The sequence below is a fragment of the Dermatophagoides pteronyssinus genome, unplaced genomic scaffold (genome assembly GCF_027571235.1).
Source record: "Dermatophagoides pteronyssinus isolate colony J.1.1.1.1 unplaced genomic scaffold, Derpt_VIB-CSIC_2022.12 sq0017, whole genome shotgun sequence".
Classification (NCBI taxonomy): domain Eukaryota; kingdom Metazoa; phylum Arthropoda; class Arachnida; order Sarcoptiformes; family Pyroglyphidae; genus Dermatophagoides; species Dermatophagoides pteronyssinus.
The window spans coordinates 334,781-359,658 of NW_027461541.1; the positions used below are offsets into that span (position 1 = coordinate 334,781).

Genomic DNA, 24,878 nt, shown 5'->3' on the forward strand with positions numbered 1-24,878 from the left:
GATCATCATCATTTAGGTGTTTATGGTGAGTCGTAAGAATTTTCATTTTTTTTTCGGAATTTTATTTATGATGATGATGATCAACACCGTTCAAAATTGCCAATTGACAAGGCAATGATTATCATTATTTTGTTTACCTGATCATTTTGACAAATGAAAACAAAAACAAAACAAAACAAAATTTGTCAATTTTTTTTTGTCGGCATCATTTTCAATCATCATCAGCATCATCAACATTGCCGATTAAATCGTTGAATCGTTTTTGTTGGGTAAGCTAAATTCTTGACCAATATTGGATTTAATCGTAAGCCTTTTCATTGATTTTTGTTTTTCTTTTTAAAAAAAACAATTTTAAAGTATAGGCGTTTCTCTCTATATATTTGTTAAAATGATTTTTTGTTTTTGTTTCTACCTTTCTTTGTTTTTTATCTAGTGAAAATAATTTAATCGTTCGTTTTTAATTGCCGCCGCCACCGTCGTCATCATCATCAATCCATATTTTGTTATGCAAAGTTTATTTGAAGATTGACCATTGAAAGAATAACCGGATTTTTTTTCCAAAAAAATAAAAATAATGAATGAAAATCCAAAACAACAACAACCATCATCACCACCGGCAACATTATATATTGTTGATGGTGAATCATCATCAACGATTAATAATAATAATAATAATAGACAATTAATGCATAATAATAATAATGAAGAAACAACATTCAATCCATTATCATCATCATCATCATCATCTAATAATAATAATAATCAACTAAATAGACGAATTAATTCAAATTCAGTTAACATTCTTGATGGTGGTGATACAAGTGGTGGTGGATATCAACAATTTGATCTATCAACAAATGATCATATACAAATTATTGATACAAAAGGTAAATTGATTTGATTCGATTCGATTTTTTTTTACATAATGAATGAATGAGTTAAAGTGACTGAATTTTACCTGTATGTGCGTATATGTTATATTTGAATTGATCATCTCATTCTCTATGTGTTTCGCCTTGTTGTATTGCATACCGAAAGAAGAGATCCCTGTTCTTCTTTTTTTTCTTGTCTGTTCCCATTCTAATCATCTTATATGCATCCATTCATTGCTCTTTTTAATATTTTTCGTTACCATTTTTTTTCAAAAAAAGTGTTGTTTTTTAAAAATTTGAGCTCACACACGCCATACACAAACACAAACATAGACACACACTTATTGAGCAAATATTGTGATAAATTATCTCAAATGACCAAACAACTCCTATTTTTTTGGATATTAATTCATTGTGTTTTTCAAAACTTTTTAAAAAAATGACAAATCCTAATCAAAATATTATCGATTATATGACAGAAACAACCGGTAATGTGATAAATAATGTGCCAAAAAATAATTTATTAATGGCCAATGATGAAGATGAAGACGACGACGATGATGATATAATCTTTAATAATAATGGTCAAATAATATTTTCACATGAAAATGAATGTTTTCTAGTCCCAAATGCCAATACAACTAAAACAACAAAAATGATTCCCAATAATAATAATCATATTGTCGACGACGACGACGATAATAACCATTCATCATTGGTGAATCATCAATCATCACATTTATATCAAATCAATGATGATGATGATGATGGTGGCGCCGGCAATCATCATTTAAATTATTCAACTTATCAACATGGAAAAAAATTATTTAAACAATTTATTTCACCATCGGCTATAAATTTATCAACAATAACGTTACCATTTCAATCACCATTGAGTGGAGGAGATATGTTTGCAGGTGTGTGTGTGTCAGTGTGGTGTGCTTGTGGTTTATGGAAATTTTGTTTTTTCAGAAATTTTATGATCATATTTCTCATTGATTTTGTTTGTTTTTTGTTTTTTCCACTGTACAGATATTGATGAAAATGCTGCATCATGTCATTATGAAGATTTTCAAACAATCGATTGGCAACGTGATATTGCACGTGATCGTAATCGACATCGTTATATAATTCGTAGTAAAGATAATTCATATTGTTCTCTGTTGAAATCAACACATGATGCATGGGCTGGTTGGCTTTGTGTTTTATTAGTTGGTATATTATCCGGTGTTGTTGCCGGTATTATTGATATTGGTGCCGGTTGGATGAAAGATCTTAAAGATGGTCTTTGTCCGGATGTTTTCTATCTAAATCGTGAACAATGTTGTTGGTCGGATAATAGCTCTGAATTTGAAGGTACCATTTGTTTTTTACTAATTTCTCATTTTTCACATTTTGTTTTCTCCCACTATGTAGATAGCATATGGAGCGGTCATTGTGATCAATGGAAAACATGGCCCGAATTATTAGGTCTAAGTCAACAACATTTTCCAATATTCAGTTATATTGTTTCGTATTTTTTCTACGTTTTTTGGGCATTATTTTTTGCATTTTTGGCTGCAAGTTTTGTACGAACATTTGCCCCTTATGCATGTGGTTCTGGTATACCGGAAATAAAAACAATATTATCTGGTTTTATTATTCATGGTTATCTTGGTAGTTGGACATTGACTGTTAAATCATTGGGTATGATGTTAACGGTTGCTGCTGGTTTATCATTGGGAAAAGAAGGACCACTTGTTCATTGTAGTTGTTGTATTGGTAATATAATATCAAGATTTTTTGATAAATATGGTCGAAATGAAGCAAAAAAGCGAGAAATACTTTCGGCTGCATCAGCTGCTGGTGTATCGGTAGCATTCGGTGCACCAATCGGTGGTGTATTATTTTCCCTTGAAGAAGTTAGCTATTATTTTCCATTGAAAACATTATGGCGAAGTTTTTTCTGTGCATTGATTGCCGCTTTTGTTTTACGTTTGATCAATCCTTTTCGTAAGTCATGAATTGTGCAATGTTTATACCGAATATTATCTATTCACTTTTTTTCCCGATGACAGGCAATGAACATTTGGTCATGTTTTATATTGATTATGCAAGGCCATGGATATTTTTCGAACTGATTGTATTTGTCATGTTAGGCGTAATTGGTGGTGTGATTGGCAACATATTTATTAAATCCAATTTAAGATGGTGTCAACGACGTAAAAATACACGTCTTGGACAATATCCAATGTGGGAAGTAATGACCGTTACATTGATTACGGCAATGTTTGCCTTTCCAAATCCTTATACACGTATGAATTCTTCAGATTTGATAAAATTATTATTCAGTTCATGTGGAATTGCTGATGAAACTCCTTTATGCGATTATTATCGTAATTATACTAATGTTAATCAACATGCCCAAATTGCCCAAGCTGGACCTGGTGTTTATACATCGGTAGCCCAATTGTTTGCCGCATTAATTTTCAAACTTATTATAACAATATTTACGTTCGGTATTAAAGTTCCAGCCGGTCTGTTTATTCCTTCATTAGCAATGGGTGCTATTATTGGTCGTATTGTTGGTATTACAATGGAACAGATTGCCTATAATTATCCTAAATGGTGGTTTTTTCAAGATGCTTGTTCAAATCTAGGTGAAAGTTGTATGAGTCCAGGTAAGATTAGATCTCTTTGATGTTGACATTGTAATGATTGATTAATTTGTTTTACCTTTTTCTCATCTGAATAGGTTTATATGCAGTAGTTGGTGCTGCTGCTGTTCTAGGTGGTGTAACAAGAATGACTGTTTCATTAGTGGTGATTATGTTTGAATTGACTGGAAATGTAGAATTTATTGTACCATTAATGGCAGCTATTATGACTGCAAAATGGGTTGGTGATGCATTAGGTAAACAAGGTGTTTATGATGCACATATCAGTTTGAATGGTTATCCATTTTTGGATAATAAAGAAGAATTTCCATATACAACAACAGCATTAGATTCAATGCGACCACAATTAGGTGATGCACCATTAGCCGTTTTGACTGAAGATTCTACAACTGTTGGTCAAATATATCAACTATTACGATCAAATAATCATACTGGCTTTCCTGTTGTATTATCCGAACAAAATCAATATTTAGTTGGTTTTGTTACACGTCATGATCTTAATCTTGCTTTAAATCAATCACGTAAAAATGATGAAGTTATGGAAGATTCTATTGTTTATTTTCGTAATTTTAGTGAAGATGAAGAATTACGTTTTAAACAATATCGTCATCATCATCATAATAATAATCGTTCTAATTCAATGCCATTAAATTTTCGACGAATACTTGATTTAGCACCAATGACTGTTACTGATCAAACACCAATGGAAACAATTATCGATATGTTTCGTAAACTTGGTTTACGACAAGTTTTGGTCACACATAATGGGTAAATTTTTCTTCTTTTAAATCTCATCATCGACTAACTGAATGTTTTTCTTTTCTTCTTCTTCTGTATAGAAATCTTTTGGGCATCATAACAAAAAAAGATATACTTTTACATATAAAAAAATGTGAAGAAATGCAAAAAGTTTCACAAATACCCACATCATCATCATCAAGATTTCCATCATTTCTAAGATGAAATCTATGTTTTTTTTCAAATTCTTCATTATTTTATCCTGTTATTTATTTGTTTGTTTGTTTGATGAACCCACACACATACTGATCATCGAGAAAAAAAGATTTTATTCAACAAAAGAAAGTTTTTATTTTCAAAAAAATGGATTATATAAAATGCCATAGATATATTTCAAAAAACATGTAAAAAAAGTATTATTATACATAATGTTCAATGGCCACAACAAAACATTGAACAGAATAATGATTGATCATCTTCGTCATTTAGATTCTCATCATTTTCATGATTTGCTGATATGGCCATCATTGTTTTAATCGAACCAGATTTAGTTGTCAATACGGTCATTGATGATTTTGGTGCCAATTTATTTGGACATTTTATCTGTCTATTTTGTTGTTGTTGTTGATGATGATAATGATGATGGTAATGTTGATGATCATTATATAGATAATCATCATCATTTTCTTCATCATCATCGTCAACGTCATCATCATCTTGTACGGTTGATTCATATCCACTTGATGCTGGCTGTCGTTGAACAATATGAACACCAACACTATTATCAACAACAACAACTGCACTACTGCTGTTATTATCACCAACAATACCATTAGATCCATAACTTGGTGTTGAAACGGATGATGTTTTTTTAGCAATTGATGAACATTCACCTTCGCTAATCGTTCCATGTCCACTTGTTGTTGTTGATGTTGTATTTCGTTTCATTTTTTGTTCAAATTCATGTTTGTTCATTATAATTGGTTGTTTTTGTTGTGATGAATTAATGGAATTTTTACTTCCAGTTGGTGAACAGCTTGGTCGATGATTAATGGTAGCTTGGTCAGCATCTCTATTAATTTTATTCAAACCATACGATTTTAATGATGATTTTTGTTGTTGTTGTAATGGTTGTTGCTGCGATTGTAATTTCATTTGTGATTCCAATTGACAATGACAATTTTCAAATGAACATTTCGATTCACATTTTGTCTGTGAATGATGATGATGATGATCTTTCGATAATGATGATACAGTTATTTTAGATAATTGTTGTAAAAATTGTTCCAATTTTAATTGTTTTGGTGGTTCGGCTATTCGATTAAACATTGTTGATAATGTTGTTGTCGTTGTTGATGATGCAGGTGGTGGTTGTGGTAGTTCATTTGATTTTGGTATTTGATTGTTTCCATCATTATCATTAGCATCTTTAAATTTACGATATGATTGTCTTTGTGATTTTTTTCGTGCATTTTTCGGACTTAATTTCCATAGATTATAATATTCATCATAGAAATCACTTTTTTTATCACCACAATCACTTAATGTATCACGACAAATCATCGGATCATCATCAACAACAATGTTTTGTTGTTGATTACATTGTGCAAAACAATTATCATCTAAACATTTGAATCCCTAAGATAAGAATTGAGAAAAAGAATCAATCAAAATTCAATATTCATCATCATAATTATCGTTACTTACCAAATCAAGCATACGATTAGTTGAATCAATAAATTCATCGATCGATATGTTTGTTGTATTATTATTGTTACGATGATGATAAGTTGTTGAAATCCATTGTTCAATACGATGTTTTTTCTTTTCATTTAAACTATGTAAACATTGTTGATTTGTTGTTGTTGTCGTTGTTTGACCCATGGTTGAATTTTCATTTATATTTGGTCCATCAATCCAAAGTTCTTCACTCCATATTGAATCATCATTCGATTCATTCAATAATAATGAACGTTTTCGTTGTCGAATACGTTTGGCTAATTGTTTTCGATGATGATGATAATGATTATTATCCTTTCCATCATTTCTTTTCAATTGTTTATTCAATGATTCATGGCTACTGTTTGAATTTTTTGCCAATTTCGAACGTTTTGATTGTGATTGATTATGACGATGATGATGATGACGATGATGATTTTCATAACAACAACAATCACAGTTTGTTTTTCGACATTTATTCATATGTTCATTTAAATTACCGGCAAAACATTTTTGATTATTATTTTCTATACCACTACCATCATCATCGTGACTAATGTTCAATGATGATTGTATAGGATGATGATGATGATGATTACGAGAAATGACTGTATCGAATGATAATTCGGATGATGATCCATAATTTTGATTCGGTTGTTGACAACTATCGACATCTTTCGGATTTTTAACTAAATTTTTTTTTTAAAAAATTATCATTTAAAGCGGGTAAAATGATCATCAACTTACCATTATTGTTTGATTGACGTAAACATGATTTACATGATGATTGTTGTTGTTGTTGTCGATGATGATGATGTTTATCATTTTTAAATTGTTTTAATGGCCATTTTTTCATCAATGAAATCAACTGACAACGTTCCAATATTGTTTCTGGTCGATGTAAATTTGGTTTTAAATTTGCCAATATTGTTAAACTTGTTTCTGGCTGATGTTGATCATTATTCGATAATGCTTTGATCAATAGATTGGCCATTTTTGATTTACTAAATGCAAAAAACAAAACAAAAACATTTTCATCATCAAACTAACTGACTAACTAATTAACTAATTAAAGAATTTACCTGAATGATGTTAAATTATCATGTTTAAATAATCTGGTCATTATCTGATATAATTGTGATGTTGATGATGATGATGATGATGATAAAGGTATATCGATCAGATAAAGTTTACTATGATTTTCAATTGCTAAATCAATGGAAAATGAAAAAGAAAATGAAAAAAGCATTTGCAATTAGTCAGATTCTCCTTTTTACACTTTTGTTGTTCACACAATCCATATTAATCAACTTGTTTTCACTTGTTAATTTCGATTTTGTTTATTGGGAATTCCTTTGGGTTTTTTCTTCTTCTTTTTGCTTCAAATTATTATTCTTCACCGTGTGTGTGTGTGTGTGCAGTTGACTGATATAAAATGAAATTATCGAAAAGCGTGTCTGTGTGTGTGTTTGTGAAAAACATGTAACCAAACAAACAAACAATTCGAATAAAGATGTAATGATGACAACGAACAACAACAACAACGAACATCTAATCAAACTCAATCAATCAATCAATCAATCGATGAATTCAAGTAATATGAATCTTTTTGAATGCGAGAAAAAAAGAAGCTACCAATAATATCGATATATGTTTGTCTATAATTAAAACTAATTCAATTATATTTCTATTCATGTCATTTTGTATTAGTCGAATTTTTTTTTGTTTGGGCATCTTTATTTTCGCAAAATAATACATGGTTCGATGACATTGCAATCAAATTCACTATAGCATCACTTCTGTTTTCTGTTTTTCGGTTGTTCATTGTGTGTAAATATATATTTATTGTTTACAAGCTTATCCTTGGAGAGATAAATCCAACAACCGAAAAAAATTAGTTTGAAAGGACGTTGACCACCACCACGTTTGGTCAGCTTTTTTGGGTAAGCAGAATCCAAGAATGACCGTAGTTCTTTATCCCCCCCAAAAAAATGCAAAAAAAATAGAGATTTCCCCTTGCTAACGTTTCTTAATTGCTTTTAGCTTCTTTTTTTTCTCACTTAATACATCTTCCATAATACAATTTCCCTGTTTTAAATCCTAAATAGTCCAAAAAAAATAAGTAAAGTAAAGTATAGAGGGGAAATAATCTATCATCGATTAAGAAAGAAGCGAAAAAAAAGTTACACAAAGTGAAACACGTTTCACCCAGAATCGAGCAAGATTCCACAAACACATATATATAAAAACGTGACAGAATTGACACCCTAGAAAAAAAACATCCATAACGAATGAACGGAATTCTTTCTTTTTCTCTATGTTCACCAAATACAATGTGTGTCTCCATTCATTCATTCATTCAGCAGGAAAAAAAAGAGATAAAAAACGATTTAAGGAAAAAAATATTCAAAGATTTTTTTTGTTGTCCATCCAAAGATGATGATAATGATAATGACCACATAATCATTGAAGAAGATATACACTGATGAATGGAATTTCTTTTAAAAAGTAAAAAGAAGAAGAAATGGCATTTTACTTAAGAAAAAAAAATTGGTAATTTACTTTTCAATGATTATTGTGGAAATGGAAATGGAAGTGGAAAAAAAAACATTATGGGCCATTTGAACATTCAGCATCAGTCAGTTGGCGAAGAAAAATCAAGTTTTTTCATGTTCTCGATTCTGTATCGGAAATTATTGTTTGAAAATTTCGATTCGAAATGGATCGATTTTTTTTTCGTTTTTTACTTTTCTCTATGATTAGGTGGAATGAAAGAATCCGGATCACCACTATGATTATTACTGCGACTATTGGAAAACAAAAAACTTCTTATCTTTTTTGTTTTTGCTTTTGTTTTCCACTTGGCGTATGATATGCTATACGGTCTAAACGAATATTTATTACCGATTCTAATTTGAAACTCGTGTCGTTCGTTTTCGTTCTGGTTTCAGTTTTTTTCACCAACTAAAGAAGATCGTCTGTTTTTGGAGGCCAATTGGTTAAATGGGAGAAAATCTGGCATCTTTTCTTTTCAACCCAAACAAGCAAACAACCAAAAAAAAACCATATGCCACCCAAAAATATATATCATGGCCAACTGAAACAGAAAAAAAGTGTGTAGAAAAAAAATTGAACTAATTTATCTCTCTCTTCTCGGCAATGTTCAAAACCAGAAAACGACCCTTTCTTTCTTCGACCTAATACTGAGTGTTGTTTGTTGTTGTTGAATGACAATGAAAAATATTTTTCAATCAATGGGTTGGCGTCATCAAGAAACAACAACAAAGCTGTAGCAAAAAAAAAATTATTTACATCCTTTCATTGATGACGAAAGATTAAATCAAAGACTTTACCAGAAAATCCAAATGATGATGATGATTCGGGCGTCAATGAACTCATTATATTGATTACCATTATTATTATTTTATACGGGAACAATCCCTCTGTATTAAACCAATCATGTCACAAATGTATTTCATGTTGATCAAAAATATAGCCAACAAAAAAAAAGGAAAAAAAGACATTCTATAAAGTAAAGTAAAGAATCTCTAAGAATTGATGCGGAGGCTGCTGCTGCTGGTGGTGTTATCGTTATAGAATATTCTGGGGTTTATATTCTGCGTGTGTATAACGTGCCAAATGATTATTATGATGCTACACGCTTTTTTTTTGTTTTCAACCGTTTGAATTAATTGATTCAATTAATTGGTGATGGCTAGTGTTTGATGAAATTATTGTTGTTCTTGTTGTTGAAAATTGGAAAAGTAACTAAAATCGATTCCAATTTCTTTTCATATAAACAAAACAAAACATCACATCTTGAATGTTGTTTTCGATTGGAAAAGGGATAATAATAATAACACTGAGTGAACGAACGAGGAACACATTTTCGAAATTTCGATTTGCTATTATTTTCTTTTTTTTTCTGTTTAATTTAATTTTAGCCTTGTCACATTCATTTAAGGCGAAAAATACTTTTTTTTTGCCAATCGGCGTTAATGATGATAATTTTTATTTGCAAAATCTTCACCCAAGCAATTGTTTTTTTTCGCAAATAAAAATAAATAAATAATGTACATTGATTTACACCAGTGTTAGTTTTCTTCTTTAGTTTTCTTAAATAAAAATAATCTAATCCACTATAGGAAATAAAATAAAAATAACACTCAACTATCCTTAATGGTAATTCTGATGATAGTTTTGTTGTTTTGGGTACGTGTTGCCCATTAATATCTTTTTGACTAACGAGGAAAAAAGTAAAAAAGAATTACTGTTACGAACCTTGACATTTTTTATTCGTATTCAACAATGGAATCAATTGAAAACGATATAAATGTATAGTTAAAACGAATAAATATTCATTTTTTTGTTTATTTGTTGTTGAATGAATTTGTTCCAATAGATTGAATGCATGTTCTAAATGACTGACTGCATGTCGAGCATCGTTACATTCATATTCAATTTCTTGATCAACGGCGACCAATGTTGATTGTGATGATGATGATGAAGATGATCGATTAGCAATCAAATCATAAATTTTATGATGAAACAATATTGAAGCTGATAATTGAATATAGGCACGATTAGTATTAGGATTCAAACATTCGTCATTATCATCGCTATTATGATGATGATGATTGATAGCATCAAATAACCATGCAATCGAATGAATCATTAAACCACGATGAACAAATTGTTGAAATTCATTGATTAAATTGGTTGGTTTTTGTTGATTTATATTCGATATACAACAATCATCATTATTATTGTTGTTGATAATCATCAATGGATCAATCAAATCATCAATAGTAATAATCACAGCATTATTTAAATGTCCATATGCTAATAATTGTATTGGTTCGGTTAATATTGTTATCGGTATTGATAAAAGTTTTTCCGGTAATGAACCAATAAATATATGATCATATGGTATTAATTTTATTGATTGATTTGATGATTGATTCGTTTGATTTTGCTGCTTTTGCTGTATAATGGATAAACATTTATGTTCAGAATCCAATTGAAACCAATCGGGTAATTTATTTGAACGTAAATCTAAATTATAACCAATGCGAACAGTTTTTCGATGTGATTGATTGATGTTTGTTGATAATGATGACGAAGGTAAACCTGATTGAAACCTTGGTAATGTTTCAAAAAATTTTATCAATTTTGAATTATTATTTGAATTTGTTTCACGTTTAATTTGTGCATATATAATTGGATCATCTTCAAATTCATCAGTTGTATCCATTGTTGATCTGCAAAATGAAAAATAAAATGAAAAAAAAACAAACTTTTATTTTTTTTCTATTTCAAACAATCATCATCATCATCAATAATAATAATTTATTGATTCAATGATGATTATAACAAAGAAAGAAATGAAAAATGAATGAATGAACCACTTATTATTTGGCCCAAAAGAAAATGAAATGAGTGAAGGTAATCATTATCATCATTATCATCATCAGATCATATCAGATAAGATAATCAAATGGAAAACAATAGCCTTATGATGTACGTGAATAAAATTTTAATTACCTTTTTACGAATCAGTGATATAGTGTGAGTGGAAAAGGAAAAGAATTTCATTTATGATTCGATTTTTTTTTTTTTTTGGCTATTTCTTTTCTTTTCTCTCTCACACTCTTTATGTGATGAAAATGTATAAGTAATATATGCTCTTCATATCAACATCATTCAATTCATCATAATCATTATTATCATCATATAATGTGTTAAAAGAATTATCATTATCATCAGTATTGCAGCCCAAAATAAAGACAAAAGTTCATTTCATCACCCCAGCAAAAAAAAAGATGATGAACAAAAGTAATAATTCTTTTCTTTTCTTTTTTCTCTTCGCCTTTTTTCAATGCGAATGAATGATATAACAGAATAACAAGGATTACAACAATATAGTTGGCGAAAAAAAAAGAAAAAGAAAATTTCAATCTCGAAAATGTTACATGTAAATTCATTTTCATCACCATTTTTACCATTGGTTAACCACATGCATCTTATTTGTTTGTTTTTTTATGTAAAGTTTCCAAAAAAAAATCATGTCATGTCATTCATAACTCATCGATTGAAGCAAAAAAAAAAACATTAAGAAAATCCATTTTCATTGAAAAACAAAAAGTGTAAAAGGTTTTTCTTTTTCATTCTGTCTGTCAGTCAGTCAACATTCATTTCATTTCATTTTCTTAAAAAAAAAATAAAATAAATTCGACCGATGACAAATGTATTTGTCGTAGTCGAAAGATAATGATTTATTCTATGACCCAAATATCCCAATGCATATTGTCTTTTCTTGCCATATATGACTATAGTGAACAAAACAAAAAATGTCCCGTATGAATTCAAAATTATTTTTCATTATTCATTTCCAGTGATCATCATCGTCATCGTACACACATACATTTTTTTCCATTTGATCCAGGCGAAATTCATAAGGATTCATTCATTCTTGTGTCTTTTTTGCTTTTTTCTTTTTTCCGAATTTCGACTTGATTACGAATCAAATAAGAAAACGAGAAAGAGAAATAGAAAAGCCAATACACCAAAGGGAATATATCATTGAATGACAAGAGTGAATTAGGCCAGAATTTCAATTCTGTGTTTGCCTGGTTTCTGGTTAGCTATTTTGGTTATTAAACATCCCTTTTTTTCTAAGGATTTCTGTTTCGGAAGAAAACAAAAAAAAAGAATTATGATTTATGCAATAAATTCTGGCGCTGCTTACATACATAACACCTCGACAACAACAACACTGGAAAACCACAGTTTTTTTGGTTTTTCGCATTTCCATTTTCATCATCATTTTTCAGTTGTTGTTGTTGTTCGGTAAACGAAACGAAAAAAAAACTATAAATTTTCAACATTTTGAAATAAAGATGGCATTTCATTATCCAAAAAAAAATGTTTTTTGTTTTGTTTTTTCAAAAACAAAAAACCAAATTTCCAAATTCCCAACAGCCAATAGGGATTTTTCATCATCATAACTTTCATCACTTTTGGATTCACAAAATTCATATTTTTTCCTGGTTTGCCATTGCCTTTTTCCCGATCGATTATGGTTGGTTGTGATTTGTGTGTGTGTGTACAATTGTGTATTGCAGAAAAAATTCATCAACAAATCCTTGTCCATTTCCATTTTTTTCTTTCTTTCCTTCCTTTGAATTACAATTCAAGTGAAACAAGGGAAAAATAATAATTTGTTTTCTCATTCCCGAACGAACGAACGAAAGATAGATAGAAAGAAATTGATTCACTGATCATTGAATTGGAAATTATTAGATTTTTTTTTCTCTCTATCTCCATATTTTCCATAATATCTCTCTCTTCATTTCTCTCCATACTTAAAGTGGTTCGTGTCCAAGAAAAGTTGTTGTTGTTGTTGGCTATGTCTCTTGATAGCGGTTTCTTTCTTTCTGGTCATATGGATCAATTAATTTTCTTATAAGAATCTAAACAGAGAAAGAAAATAATAAGAAAAGAATCTTCTTCTTTTGCTTCTTATTGAAAAACAAATCATTTTGATTCAAAAATCCACTGGAGAATTGTTTGTTTATTTTGATTTTGATTTCAATTTCTCTTTTTTCCCGCAAACATATAACTCTTTTTTTTGTCCATAAAAACAAACTGAATAATAATGAAAAAATTATCGTGACATTTGTGACAGTTTTTTGACAATACACATTCCCATTGGAAAATATTATTCGTTTTCACTCCAAGACAAACACTAGGGTCGATTGAATTTTTGAATTGCAATGAAAAACATTTCTTTATCAATGAAAATTTAATTTTAAAATTGAATTTTTTTCTTTTTTTTGGAGAAAAAAAAACAGAAAGAAAAAAACATAGAATATGGATAGAGTTTAGTTATTCAAAATCGAAAATGATTCGCATCATTATCTCGTATTTTTACGGGTTATTTTTTTTCCCCCATTTAAAATGTACGAGAAAATCAAAATAAAAACATAACCAAACGAACAAAAACAAAACAAACTGATCCAGATCATTGAACAAATAGCGATTCATTTGAATTGGGTTTTTTATTTTTGTTTGTTTGTTTGGGTTATTTAGAAAAAAGGAAACGGAAAATGTAGCAATAAGTTTTGATTATAACCGGCTAACAAAGTTTCCCAATCGAATTGATGATGATATCAATATCAATCCGGATGAAAAAAAAAGATTATTATGGACAAAGTTTTGTTTTTGGCCATCATTTTTTCTCTCTTTCACATATATCACGGTAGCATATACAAAAAATCTAATCAAATAAAATATTAGCAAACATCACCCAAAACATCAAACGTTTGCAACCAAAAAAAAAAAAAAAAAAAAAAAAAAAAAAATGAATACTAATAAACATAACATATATTTAATGTTCAAGTTGGTGCCCATTCATTCATTGATTCAGTGGCCAAAACGAGAAAAGCTGAAGAAAAAATCTATTAGAATTCAGTGATGCCAACAACATCGACAACGACAACATTGATTGGAAATGGGAAATTTATGGGATAGATATTATTATTTTTTGCTTGGGTCCATAATAAATAATAATGACCCTTGGTATCTCCATTTTTTTTTTTTTTTTTTTTTGGTATTGGATTTGAGTGAATACTGAATACTGAATACTGAATGTGTATTGCAAAATATTTTTTTCTGGATCTTTTTTTTTCGCCAAAAATCGGATCAAATTCATTTCAACATACACAGCATGTGTCGCCGTCATGCACGCTCGGGCGTCATAATTTTTCCTGATTTTTTTTTTTTTTTTTTGAATCCTGTTCACTCAATAGTAGAGAACATTCTTAAATCAGATTTACGTCAAAACCAAAACTCACAGTAATGCTAATGTGGAAATAGATTTTTTTTTTTTTTGGTTTTGGTTTTTTTTCGGGCACTTTAGAGGTCCAAACAAGGATTTGGCGTCAATTAAAAAATTGAAAATAAATTGAGAGAGGAAAAGAAGCTAACCGAATTTGGATTTTCGCAAGAAGAATTTCAGGTGAATTTCTTTTTTCGGGTGTAATCCTGGAAAATTAAGCTCCCAAAATGAACAGTGAAAAAAATGAATGAAAAATGAAAAGTTTTCTGCTGCATCTTTATTCACCAAAATAAAAAAAGTTTAAATTTGTTTGAAAAATTTCATAAAAACGAACAAACAAAAACTTTTTTTTTGCACAAACATTATTAAGAAATCAATTCAATCCGCGGATGACGATTGCAGTTTTTGTTTTGTTTTGTTTTGTTTGTGGTTACGATTTCAGTTACAGTTTTTCATTCATTCAAATGAAATTAATCATATTAACCAAGCAGTGTAAGTCAAGGAAAGCAAATCAAACAACAATAAAAAACCAAAACAAACAGGATTGCCCTATGGCCAAACATCATCATCAGCGTTTTCCGTATCCGGTTGAACCAGAAAAAAATGATGCTGATGATATTCAATTATGAAAAGTCAGAAAAAAGTTTTTTCGAAGCAAAAAAAAAGGCCAAATTGCAAATGCCAAACAACGAAAACAAAATTAAACTATTTTACATAAATGTTACATTTATGCAGCAAGCAGAAAATACAAAATACATTGCAGTAAAAGTCCCTGTTGACTTTGTTTTTACTCGATTCAATTCAATTTTCATTCATTCATTTGGGTGTCATAAATAATGATGTTCCTAGTGTTGATGATGATAGCCACATTTGATAATGATATCAATATGTCAATGGCAGGTCGCGTGTCGTTTGATTATCTGTTTAGTAGTGTTATAGTGTGTTTGTTTAGTAGTCAACAATAACAACAACAACAAAAAAACACTGGACACTTATATTGACATATCACTTACTTGCTTACTTACTTAATTTTATTTTTTTCAAACCACTATCAAAATGATGGCCATTATCATGATCATCATCATCGTTGGTTTGAACATCTTTGCATATCAAACAACAACAACAAAGTCAGTGCAAACAAGCAAGCAAGTGAAAAAAAAACTTAATGAGATTCTGTGTGTTCAGGTTATATGAATGGATGCAGGCAGCCAGCCAGCCACCACAGAATAAAATAAAAAACCAAACCAAAACAAACTAAACGATCAATCCATTCAACGGATGATGATGATGATGATGATGATCTTTGCCACGTTCAATTTAATGGCCATATGATCATATGATGATCATCATCATCATCATCATCGTTATTATTATTATTAAGTGATGCTCATTATATGCAAACAAACACACACACAGAGAGACGAAAAAAATTCAAAATGCTGATAATAATGTTCGTCAAGGGAAACTCAAATGAAATGTTCTTCGTCTTGGCCTTCTTTTTCACCCAACTTTTTCAATATGGAAAATTTTTTTTCAGCTATTCAAATTAGTGAAGAAAAAGAGGAATTTAAAAAAAAATTTTCAACAACAACGAAAATGAATATGTTGTGAATAATAAAAGATAATCATCGAAAACTTTTTTCTTTCACTACTAACAAGCATCCATCAATATTTGGGTTGTTTTTTGCTTATTGGATCAGCCATACATACACATAAACATTAAGATGAAAAAATCAGAAAAAAAAGGAAAGGAAAAATACCCAAAATGATGATGATCATCATCATCGTTAACACTTTATCATCATGTAGGGAATATTTTTTTATTTTTCAAGCCAAAAAAACCAAAAAATCTCTTTTTCTTTCAGGTTTAGATATGTTTAATGAGGAAAACAATACAGGTAGTCAGTGTTTTTTTCTTTTGGTTTCCTGTTTTTCTGTGTTCAGGTAATATAGATTATTGAAAAAAATGAATGAAAACAATAAACATTAGTCATTTTGTTTTTTGTTTTGTTTTTTTGGATGATCACGCAATCCAATTAATAATATGGGATTCTTTTGTTATACAAATGTGACACACACTCGCAACACACAAAAAGATAATAGAATAATTAAGCATACCTATTCAATTTTTTTTTCTTCTATTAAACAGGTACTTGTATAACACAGGTACACTACACACTACACAGCTATCATAGATAACAAGGAAAAATGAATGAATGAATGAATGAATGGCCACAGGTAGATTTCAAAACAACGAAAAAATCGGTAGATAACGTTAGTTAGTTGGATAGATAGATAGATAGAATGTTCGTGTCTAATGTAAATGTGTCATTCGTAGTTGTTGTCGTAAACAAATTCCTGGAAATATTTTTCCCGAAAATGTAGAATTTTATTTTCAGAGAGAAAAAAATGAATCATTTCAAATGAACAAAAAACCAGAAAAAAGTTGTCACTTTTTCGTTTCCCCCCCAAAAAAAAAGTTTTTTTTTGTCCTTCTTTCTGGATGATTATAATTTAATTTAGTTTTACCAGGAAGAAAAAACCAAAAAAACAATCCGATTGCCATTCATTCATCATCATATCCATTTGTCGAACATTTATGGATAAGTTTAATCTGTTGTTGTTGTTTGAGAATAGAAAATAATTAACAACAACAACAACAAAAATGAAAAGCTAAGCTTTCAAAACCAGGAAAACCAGGAAAACGCAATTTGTTGTTGTTGTTGATGGCCAACATTTAGAAGAAAAAAAATTTTGAAATGTTTGGTGATGATAATGTGTTTTAAAAATGGAAAACAAACAAACACAGAATTCAGAATAAAACAAACAAACGACAAGTGTATAAATTATTTAAGAAGAAATTTATCCAAAACAACAAAACAACAATCACAACTTGGAAACCGAAGGAAAAAATAAAAAATCCTTTTTTTTCACTTCCATTGATGTAACTGTGATTGATGTTTTCAACAAAAATTCCTTCTTTCCAAACAAAAAAAAAAACTATTACTTTGAAAGGCTACTGTTTTACGAAAATGGCCAATCATCATAGTTAATTGGTCTATCATCATCATCATTGGTTGGTTGGTCGGTCGTTTTCTTTTGGAACAATTTAATGGCAATCATCATCAACAACAACAACAAAAAAGCTGTGAAAAACGAAGAAAGAAGCGGGCTCAAATTTCAGGATCATCATTATTTTTATAGTGTTTTGCTGCTGCTGCTGCTGCTATTTTAGTCAACCAACATCACTATTGTCATGTTTTTTTTCTTTTGCTGTTATAGTGAATGAAGATTACCAGAATATTTTTCTGGTAAAAAAAACCAGTAAAAAAACAGAAAAATTGATGGCCTGTCTCCATTAATTCATTCATTCATTTGTAATAACAGAATTGCAGAAAAGAAGACGAAAAAGAAAAAGAGAATTTTCATAATTTTGAATTTTTTTTTACTCATTTTCAAACTTAATTCACAATATTGAATAACGAATTGATTGATACATTTGCATGAATTCGATGAAAAAGTCGATGAAAAAAAAATCAGAAACATTGAATTTTGACAATTTTGTCATTTCAAAAGGTTCAAAGGTCAAAATGTTTGAAAAATATATTCATGTTTTTTTTTGGTCTTCGAATGACTGACATTCATGAAATGAATTCACTTTGTATTCACTTTTTTGGATGTTTTTTTCACTCTGTATTCTTTTTGTTGTTACTTTACAAAACGATTCCGATTCTATTCCTACTCAAACAAACTACCAAGTGATGATAGCAAATGATGATGATGATGATGACACATCCCGATAAATTTAAAAGGCTAATCGACCGATCCGATTCAATTCGGGTTTTCTGCTGTCTGGTTACTATACCATTACTGGAATTGTTCATCAAGTAAGCTTATTTCTGATTGAAAATTTTTTTCGTTTGTTTGTTTCGGATGCCATTTTCGGATCATCATCATCATTTTTTTTTTATTGAAACCAGATTTTTTTTTGAAAAATTTTAAAATTTAAATCTCACTCACTATATGTGTCCATTTAATGGAAGCCAAAAAACCAGAAAAGGAAAAAACCTTTTGCACATCACATGGCGTCCACAAATTCCATGAAAAAAAAATTCCGGTTTGGTTGGTTTGTGATTTGGATAACAAGCGTAAATAACAATAAAAATTGCTGGTCATCAACCAACCAATCAACCAGCCAAACAAATTGTGTAAATTATTTTTATTATGGTTTTTCAAGCTTTGTAATGAAAATGCAATGCACAATGAATGAATGAATGATGATTAGCATAAGACACATCCTTTATTCAGTTATTCAATCAGCACCCTTACATAGAAACAAATGAAAAATGATTGAAAACAACACAACATTGCTCTGTTTCATCACAACGCTGTTTTTGGCTAAATTAATCCAAACCTATCAAGCCATATGGCATGATTATTTGTGTGATTGTCTAGACTACCACCAAAAATTTGCAAATGATAATAAATTTTCATTGTAAACACACTAAAATGTCACCAATGTCATCGTATATAATCAAAATCTAACTTTGTAAATAAGATTTATATATTTGCCCAGGAAAAGCATATTAAATTCTTCTTTTTTCGTTATTGTCGTTGTTGGATGTTTTAAAAACAAACAAACAAAAGGTCAATGACAGGTGGCGAAGATCATATTTTCATTTTTCATTGGAAATTCCTTTGAATTTAATTTTTTCAAAAAAATTCCTAAAAAAAAATTTTTTTCCATCAAAAATCAACAACAGTGTTTTGGTTATCATAATATTAATAAAATGGAAAATGATCGATCAATTTGATTCGATTAACCCGAGTTTCATTCAATAAGAGAGATGGCGAAAAATAAAATTAAAATTGAATTCATCCACATAATTTGATAATGAAAACACAGTGAAGGAATTTTTTTTTTGGAAAAATCTGGTGAAACGAACGATGCCTAAGGGTTATTTTTTTTCATCACCATAAGTTTGGGTCATCAAACCGAAATGAAAGTCCGAAAAAAAAACTGAAAATGAATATTAATATCGCATCAAATGGATTGTTTTTTTCGGGGAAATTTTCTGGAAAAAGTAAGAAAATGTCAAATGTCAAACCGAGAGAGAGGGAACGAAAACAATTGAATTGTCATCATTTGGGGGCAAAACAGATCTCGAATACAAAATTATTGGTGGTGGTGGACAAACACACATTTGTGATTGACACATACACAAAACAAAACAAACAACCAAATATCAATTGAATATAAAGAAGAGAGAAAATCATATATGAAATGATGACAGTCACTTGATCTAATTGTTTTTTTTTCTTTCTCGCAAAAGCATTGACCAGTCCAAATGTCCAATTTCGATATAGAATTCAAACTAAACAACAAACAAGAATCTGAATAGAAACTATATTCAGATTTGGCTTTTTGTTCATCATTATCGTCGAGAATCAAGAATCAAGAATCAAGAATAACATACACAGGAAATTGACCAAAACAAACCACTAAATCAGTGAGAGAGAAAACAGAAAAAAAATTAATCAATGAATAAATGAATGGAACGGAAATTGAAACTAAACATACAAACACAAACAGAACAAACCGAAAAAAGTTAAAATCGTGGCAATAGTAATCCACGAAGCGAATTACCGAAAAACGAAAAAATAACGAAATAACGTTTCTGACCGATCGATAATTTTCGTTTTTTCGGGTTTTTTTGTTCGGTTTCGATTGATCCAACAAAATTTCCTCTCTCTCTCTCTGTTCAGAATGTTATTGAACTTTTCTATCTTCGTCGTTCGTTCGTTTTTGCTGATGTTGTTCATTACAAAAGAAATTGCATTCAGTTTTTTTTTGAAACAAAACCCCGAAAAGACTTTTAAATTTTTCAATTTCAATCGTAATCGAAATCGGGGTACCAAAAAAAACAAACATGAATTTGATATGGATATCAAATTTTGTTTCCTACAAAACTTTTTTCCCTTTCAGAATTCTGTTTTCTGCGCAACAAGCTTGAGAAAAATGGAAAAAATATTCTTAAAGATCATCAAAATAACACAATAGATCAAAGTCATTTGGCCCGTTTATCATATTAAATATCTTTTGAATGTGATGGATAGAAATAGAAGAAGATGGAAGAAGAATAAAGAAAGAATTTGGCCACTTCAATTTCGTGATCGGACGAACGAAGAATCAAGAATCAAGAAGAAAACTTGATTCCATAAGATTATTCTGGAACCCAGAATAAACGAAAAAAAAAGAAAGAAATTATTACATGTCGCGATGCATGATGCATGAACGACATGCATGCATGCCTTCACACAAAAACATCCAGTGTTCCAAATGGAACAATAAATTCAGTGAATGAACCAAAAAAAAGAATGTTGTCGCGTGCTGTTTTCTTATGTGTATATACGCTTTTGGATGACAAATACAAATACTGAAAACTGAAAACTGAACAAAAACCGGGAGTAAAAGAAGATGAAGAAAAAGTTATTGCAAATGTTTTTTGGTATTCACAATTTTTGTTTGTTTGTTTCACTTACTGGACAAATATGCCGGCTGTTTGTATACATTTGTTGTTGTTGTCGATGTTTTTTGCTTTGTAAAAAAAATGAAACAAATTGCATCGACAAGTTTGACATTTTTTGATGATTTTTTCGTTTTGTTTTTCAAGCCGAAAAAAACATTGATTCAAGAATTTGATGCGACCAAAAAAACAATGCGAAAAAAGGAAAATTTCAAAAAGAAAAATGAAAAACCGCATTACGAGACCGTGAAAAACATGACCAAGAGAAAAACAATAATAACAGCCAAGTTGAATGAATGAATTAACGAACGAACAAAATTTTTTTGTTACATTCCATTTAACTTTGATTTGCCACTTGTGATTCATATATGAATGGATCAATGCAAAAAACAACAATAACAAAAATGTAAATCGACCCAAGACGACAAGGATAATTACTACTTAACTGCTGCTACTGCTTACTATTTATAATCATCATCATTTTGGGTAACACAAATTAATTAATTAATTCATTAGTGTTTTCTATTACTAAGTGGATGTTTGTTTGCTTGAAAATCATTCAACCATTCAAAATGGTAATCGGTTTTTTATTTCTATTTCGTAGGTTCCAGGTGATGCAACAAACAACAAGAATCGAATTCAAATCCCAATTCTTCTTCTTGCTATCCTGTTACACTCTCACACACATCACTCTCACTCACTCACACTACTCATTTAATCGATTAATTACATCGGAAATCGGCAATCAAATTGGCAATCAAGTAAAACAAAACAAAATAACATTTTGTTACATTCACAACAATCATCATCATCAATATCAACATCAACATCCGAAATAATCTTTTTTCAATAACATTTGACAATAGTAATAGTAACAGTAGCAGCAGTAGTAACAAAGTGATCAATCTCTTTAGATTCTTTATATTTTTTTTTGTTTCTCTTCAAAACACAAGAAGAAAAAAAAGAAAGAATCCAAATTGATCGATGACCCTTTACGAACATTTTATTATTTTCTTTTGGTTCATTGGCGTTATTCTTTCTTTTTTTGGTGGATGGGTTGATGTTTGGCAAACGAAAGAAAGAAAAAAAAATTTATCGATCCATTTGAGTGAATATAGTGGAGAAAAAATCCTTTCCGACAACACTTTATGTTTTGAATTTTGGAAACAGAAAAAGAAAGCAAGGGATGCCGTTCTTTTGGATGATGTGAAAAAAACAGACCAATTTTTCTTTTTGTTTCGCTTTTTTGCAACATCACTTGAAACAATTTTTTTTTTGGTTTGGTTGCAGTGTTGCAAAACGATTTAATTCTGTATTTTGTAAATGTTTTTTTCGTCGTTGTTGTTTTTGGATAATTAAATTAAACACGAGCTTAAAAACTGATGGGCGATGATCGTAATGGTGCCTGTTTTTGGCATGCTAAAATACATACTTCGAGGATATTCAGGAGCAGAAGAGAAAAGCAAGTAAAACCAAAGCCTTTCACCCAAAAAGCTAAACCAAGCAGAGAGGAAAAACAAAATCATCCAGTTGAACATCATCCATACAGATATGATATGAACATTATTCATGTTAACCAAGCATTCTTTGGATAGATTCTGGTTCTGTTTCTGATTCTGATTCTGTTAAGTTTTTTATTGTTTAATTTAAAAAAAAACGGTCGGGTTTTGGAATTTTTTTTTGAAAAAGTTTTTTTCTGGGGTGTTTTCTAAAATATCATCTCTTTGTGATGTGATGACAGCATAGCCATCATCATCATCAAGAAACGTGATCCAGAATTTACTTTACTTTTTTTACTTTTTGCTGGATTGGCTATCCGGCTTTTGTCACGGATATAGTTTTCTTTTTGGCGTGTGTGTGTGTGTGTGATCGAGCAAAATCGACCAACAAACAACAACAACAACAACGAAAAAGTCCTGGCACAGCTTTTTTCTAGGAAATTTCCTACTCTAGAAAATCTTTATTTCGTTTTTTTTAGTATTTTGGATTTTGTAATGGAAAAAATTCATTTCAAAAGTGCAAAAAAAAACTAACCTTTTTTTGGTTATCGTTGATTGATTTTGATTTTTATCATCGTTATCATTTTCATCATTACATGGATTATTGTTCGCTGTTGTTTTTATTGTTTTTGATATCATCATTATATCAAAATGTTCACATAAACTTAATAATTGTTGATTAATTAATTGTGATTCATGATCATCATCATCATTAATAATAACACCGTTTTCATTAGTCAAAGACGAAGAAGAATCTTTATCTTTATTATTATTAAGCGTTTGATATTGATGATGATGATTAAAATTGATTGTTTTTTGTTGTTGTTGTTGAATTGTAATTTGATCCATGCTCAATTAACAATTATTGTTGTTGTTGTTATCGTTGTTGTTGTTGTTGTTGATATTTATTCCGGTAGAAATTCTTTCAAAATGTAAAAAATTGTTTTTTTCAGTCATCGTTGCAATCTGTGCTAGAGAAATGGAAATGGAAAAAATGAAAAAAAACGTTTGATTTTTGAGTTTTGATTTTTTTTTGAAATTTATCGATATTTGGAATCGTATCGAATGTTACCCAACGAATAAAATCGATAATAAAAACAAAACGACATTTCGGATTTGAAAACAACAGTAAATTATTTTATCGTTTCATATTCGTGAAATCAATTTGATTTTTCTGTTTCTGTTTTGCTTCTGTTTCGAAATCAAATATGAATAATTTCTTTGGAATTCAAAAAACATAAATGCGATCATAATCGCATTTATGTTTCGTTTTTTTAAATAATAAAACCCATTTTGCTTGAATTTATAGTTTTTTTGCTTTGTCAAATGACGGAAAAATTCCAGAGTAATTTTAAAGACAACAGATTTCTCTAGCTATTTTCCTTGGTTGAAAGAATTGAATTTTGAAAGAAAAAAAAATTAAAATCCATAAAACTTTTCCAGCAAAAAAAATCCATAAATGAATGAAAATTATGATTATGATTATTATTAATAACAATGACGATAACTAAGCAAAAATGAAAAAGAGAAAATCCCAATTCCAATAGTTAAGATAATTTATTGCCAAAATTTTTTCTGTTTTTTCTGTTTTTCTGTTGAACCATTTTTTTCCACCGTAATTTCGCTCTATTTTACAGTGTTTTTGGTTTTTTTTTCTGTTTTTCCTTGCAAAAATTGAAATTCCTTGATTCTACTGGCCAACTACAAACAGCAGCAAAAAAAAATGAAAGATTTGCTATCTTGTGGATCATCTTTTGTTGTTGTTGTTGTTTGCTTTGTTTTCTCTGGCCACACTGATATCATAATAATGATAATGGCAGCGGACACAAAACGACAACCAAAACCAAAACTGAAAACAAAAATAACGAAAACACCGACACGCACACTAAATCTCAGCAAAATCAGTCAAGTCAGAGTCAGAAACAAAACAAAAAAACACCGTTATATCTTGTCGGAATCCTCGACTAACACGGAAAAAAATGATGATGAAAAATTTGAGGCAGCCGAGAGAATTTCATTTTTTGCTT

At 29.7% G+C, this 24,878-nt stretch overlaps 2 protein-coding genes across 5 annotated transcripts; one reads left to right on the forward strand and one right to left on the reverse strand.

Moving 5' to 3' along the window:
• The first annotated feature begins 126 nt into the window (after positions 1–126).
• On the forward strand, positions 127–4,611 carry ClC-c (chloride channel protein 3). 3 transcript variants are annotated; one of them, XM_075822472.1, is made up of 8 exons: positions 127–269; positions 434–887; positions 1,352–1,789; positions 1,905–2,228; positions 2,289–2,864; positions 2,930–3,532; positions 3,607–4,297; positions 4,369–4,611. In XM_075822472.1, exons 2-8 carry the CDS (start codon positions 575–577, stop codon positions 4,490–4,492), a joined length of 3,069 nt encoding a protein of 1,022 aa, XP_075678587.1. In that variant the 5' UTR covers positions 127–269; positions 434–574; the 3' UTR covers positions 4,493–4,611. The 3 variants fall into 3 exon arrangements, with proteins under 3 accessions (XP_075678587.1, XP_075678589.1, XP_075678588.1); XM_075822473.1 differs by having other exon boundaries at positions 166–304; XM_075822474.1 differs by lacking the exon at positions 1,352–1,789 and having other exon boundaries at positions 4,369–4,608.
• On the reverse strand, positions 4,594–23,810 carry LOC113794164 (uncharacterized). 2 transcript variants are annotated; one of them, XM_075822470.1, is made up of 6 exons: positions 23,387–23,810; positions 10,268–11,247; positions 7,069–7,195; positions 6,734–6,990; positions 5,975–6,675; positions 4,594–5,905 (listed from the first exon to the last, which is right to left on the reverse strand). In XM_075822470.1, the coding sequence occupies exons 1-6, from the start codon at positions 23,698–23,700 to the stop codon at positions 4,700–4,702; spliced, it is 3,585 nt and encodes a 1,194-aa protein (XP_075678585.1). In that variant the 5' UTR covers positions 23,701–23,810; the 3' UTR covers positions 4,594–4,699. The 2 variants fall into 2 exon arrangements, with proteins under 2 accessions (XP_075678585.1, XP_075678586.1); XM_075822471.1 differs by lacking the exon at positions 23,387–23,810 and adding an exon at positions 11,531–11,643.
• Between the last annotated feature and the right edge of the window lie 1,068 nt (positions 23,811–24,878).

Excerpts from the sequence above, each read along its gene's own strand:
- ClC-c (XM_075822472.1), top strand. The coding sequence starts at position 575 with ATGAATGAAAATCCAAAACAACAACAACCATCATCACCACCGGCAACA. Across the intron at positions 888-1,351 it reads ACAAATTATTGATACAAAAG|AAACAACCGGTAATGTGATA; the intron begins GTAAATTGATTT and ends ATTATATGACAG. Across the intron at positions 3,533-3,606 it reads TGAAAGTTGTATGAGTCCAG|GTTTATATGCAGTAGTTGGT; the intron begins GTAAGATTAGAT and ends TCATCTGAATAG.
- LOC113794164 (XM_075822470.1), bottom strand. The coding sequence starts at position 23,700 with ATGGATCAAATTACAATTCAACAACAACAACAAAAAACAATCAATTTT. Across the intron at positions 11,248-23,386 it reads TCAACGATAACCAAAAAAAG|ATCAACAATGGATACAACTG; the intron begins GTTAGTTTTTTT and ends TTCATTTTGCAG. Across the intron at positions 5,906-5,974 it reads CTAATCGTATGCTTGATTTG|GGATTCAAATGTTTAGATGA; the intron begins GTAAGTAACGAT and ends TTCTTATCTTAG.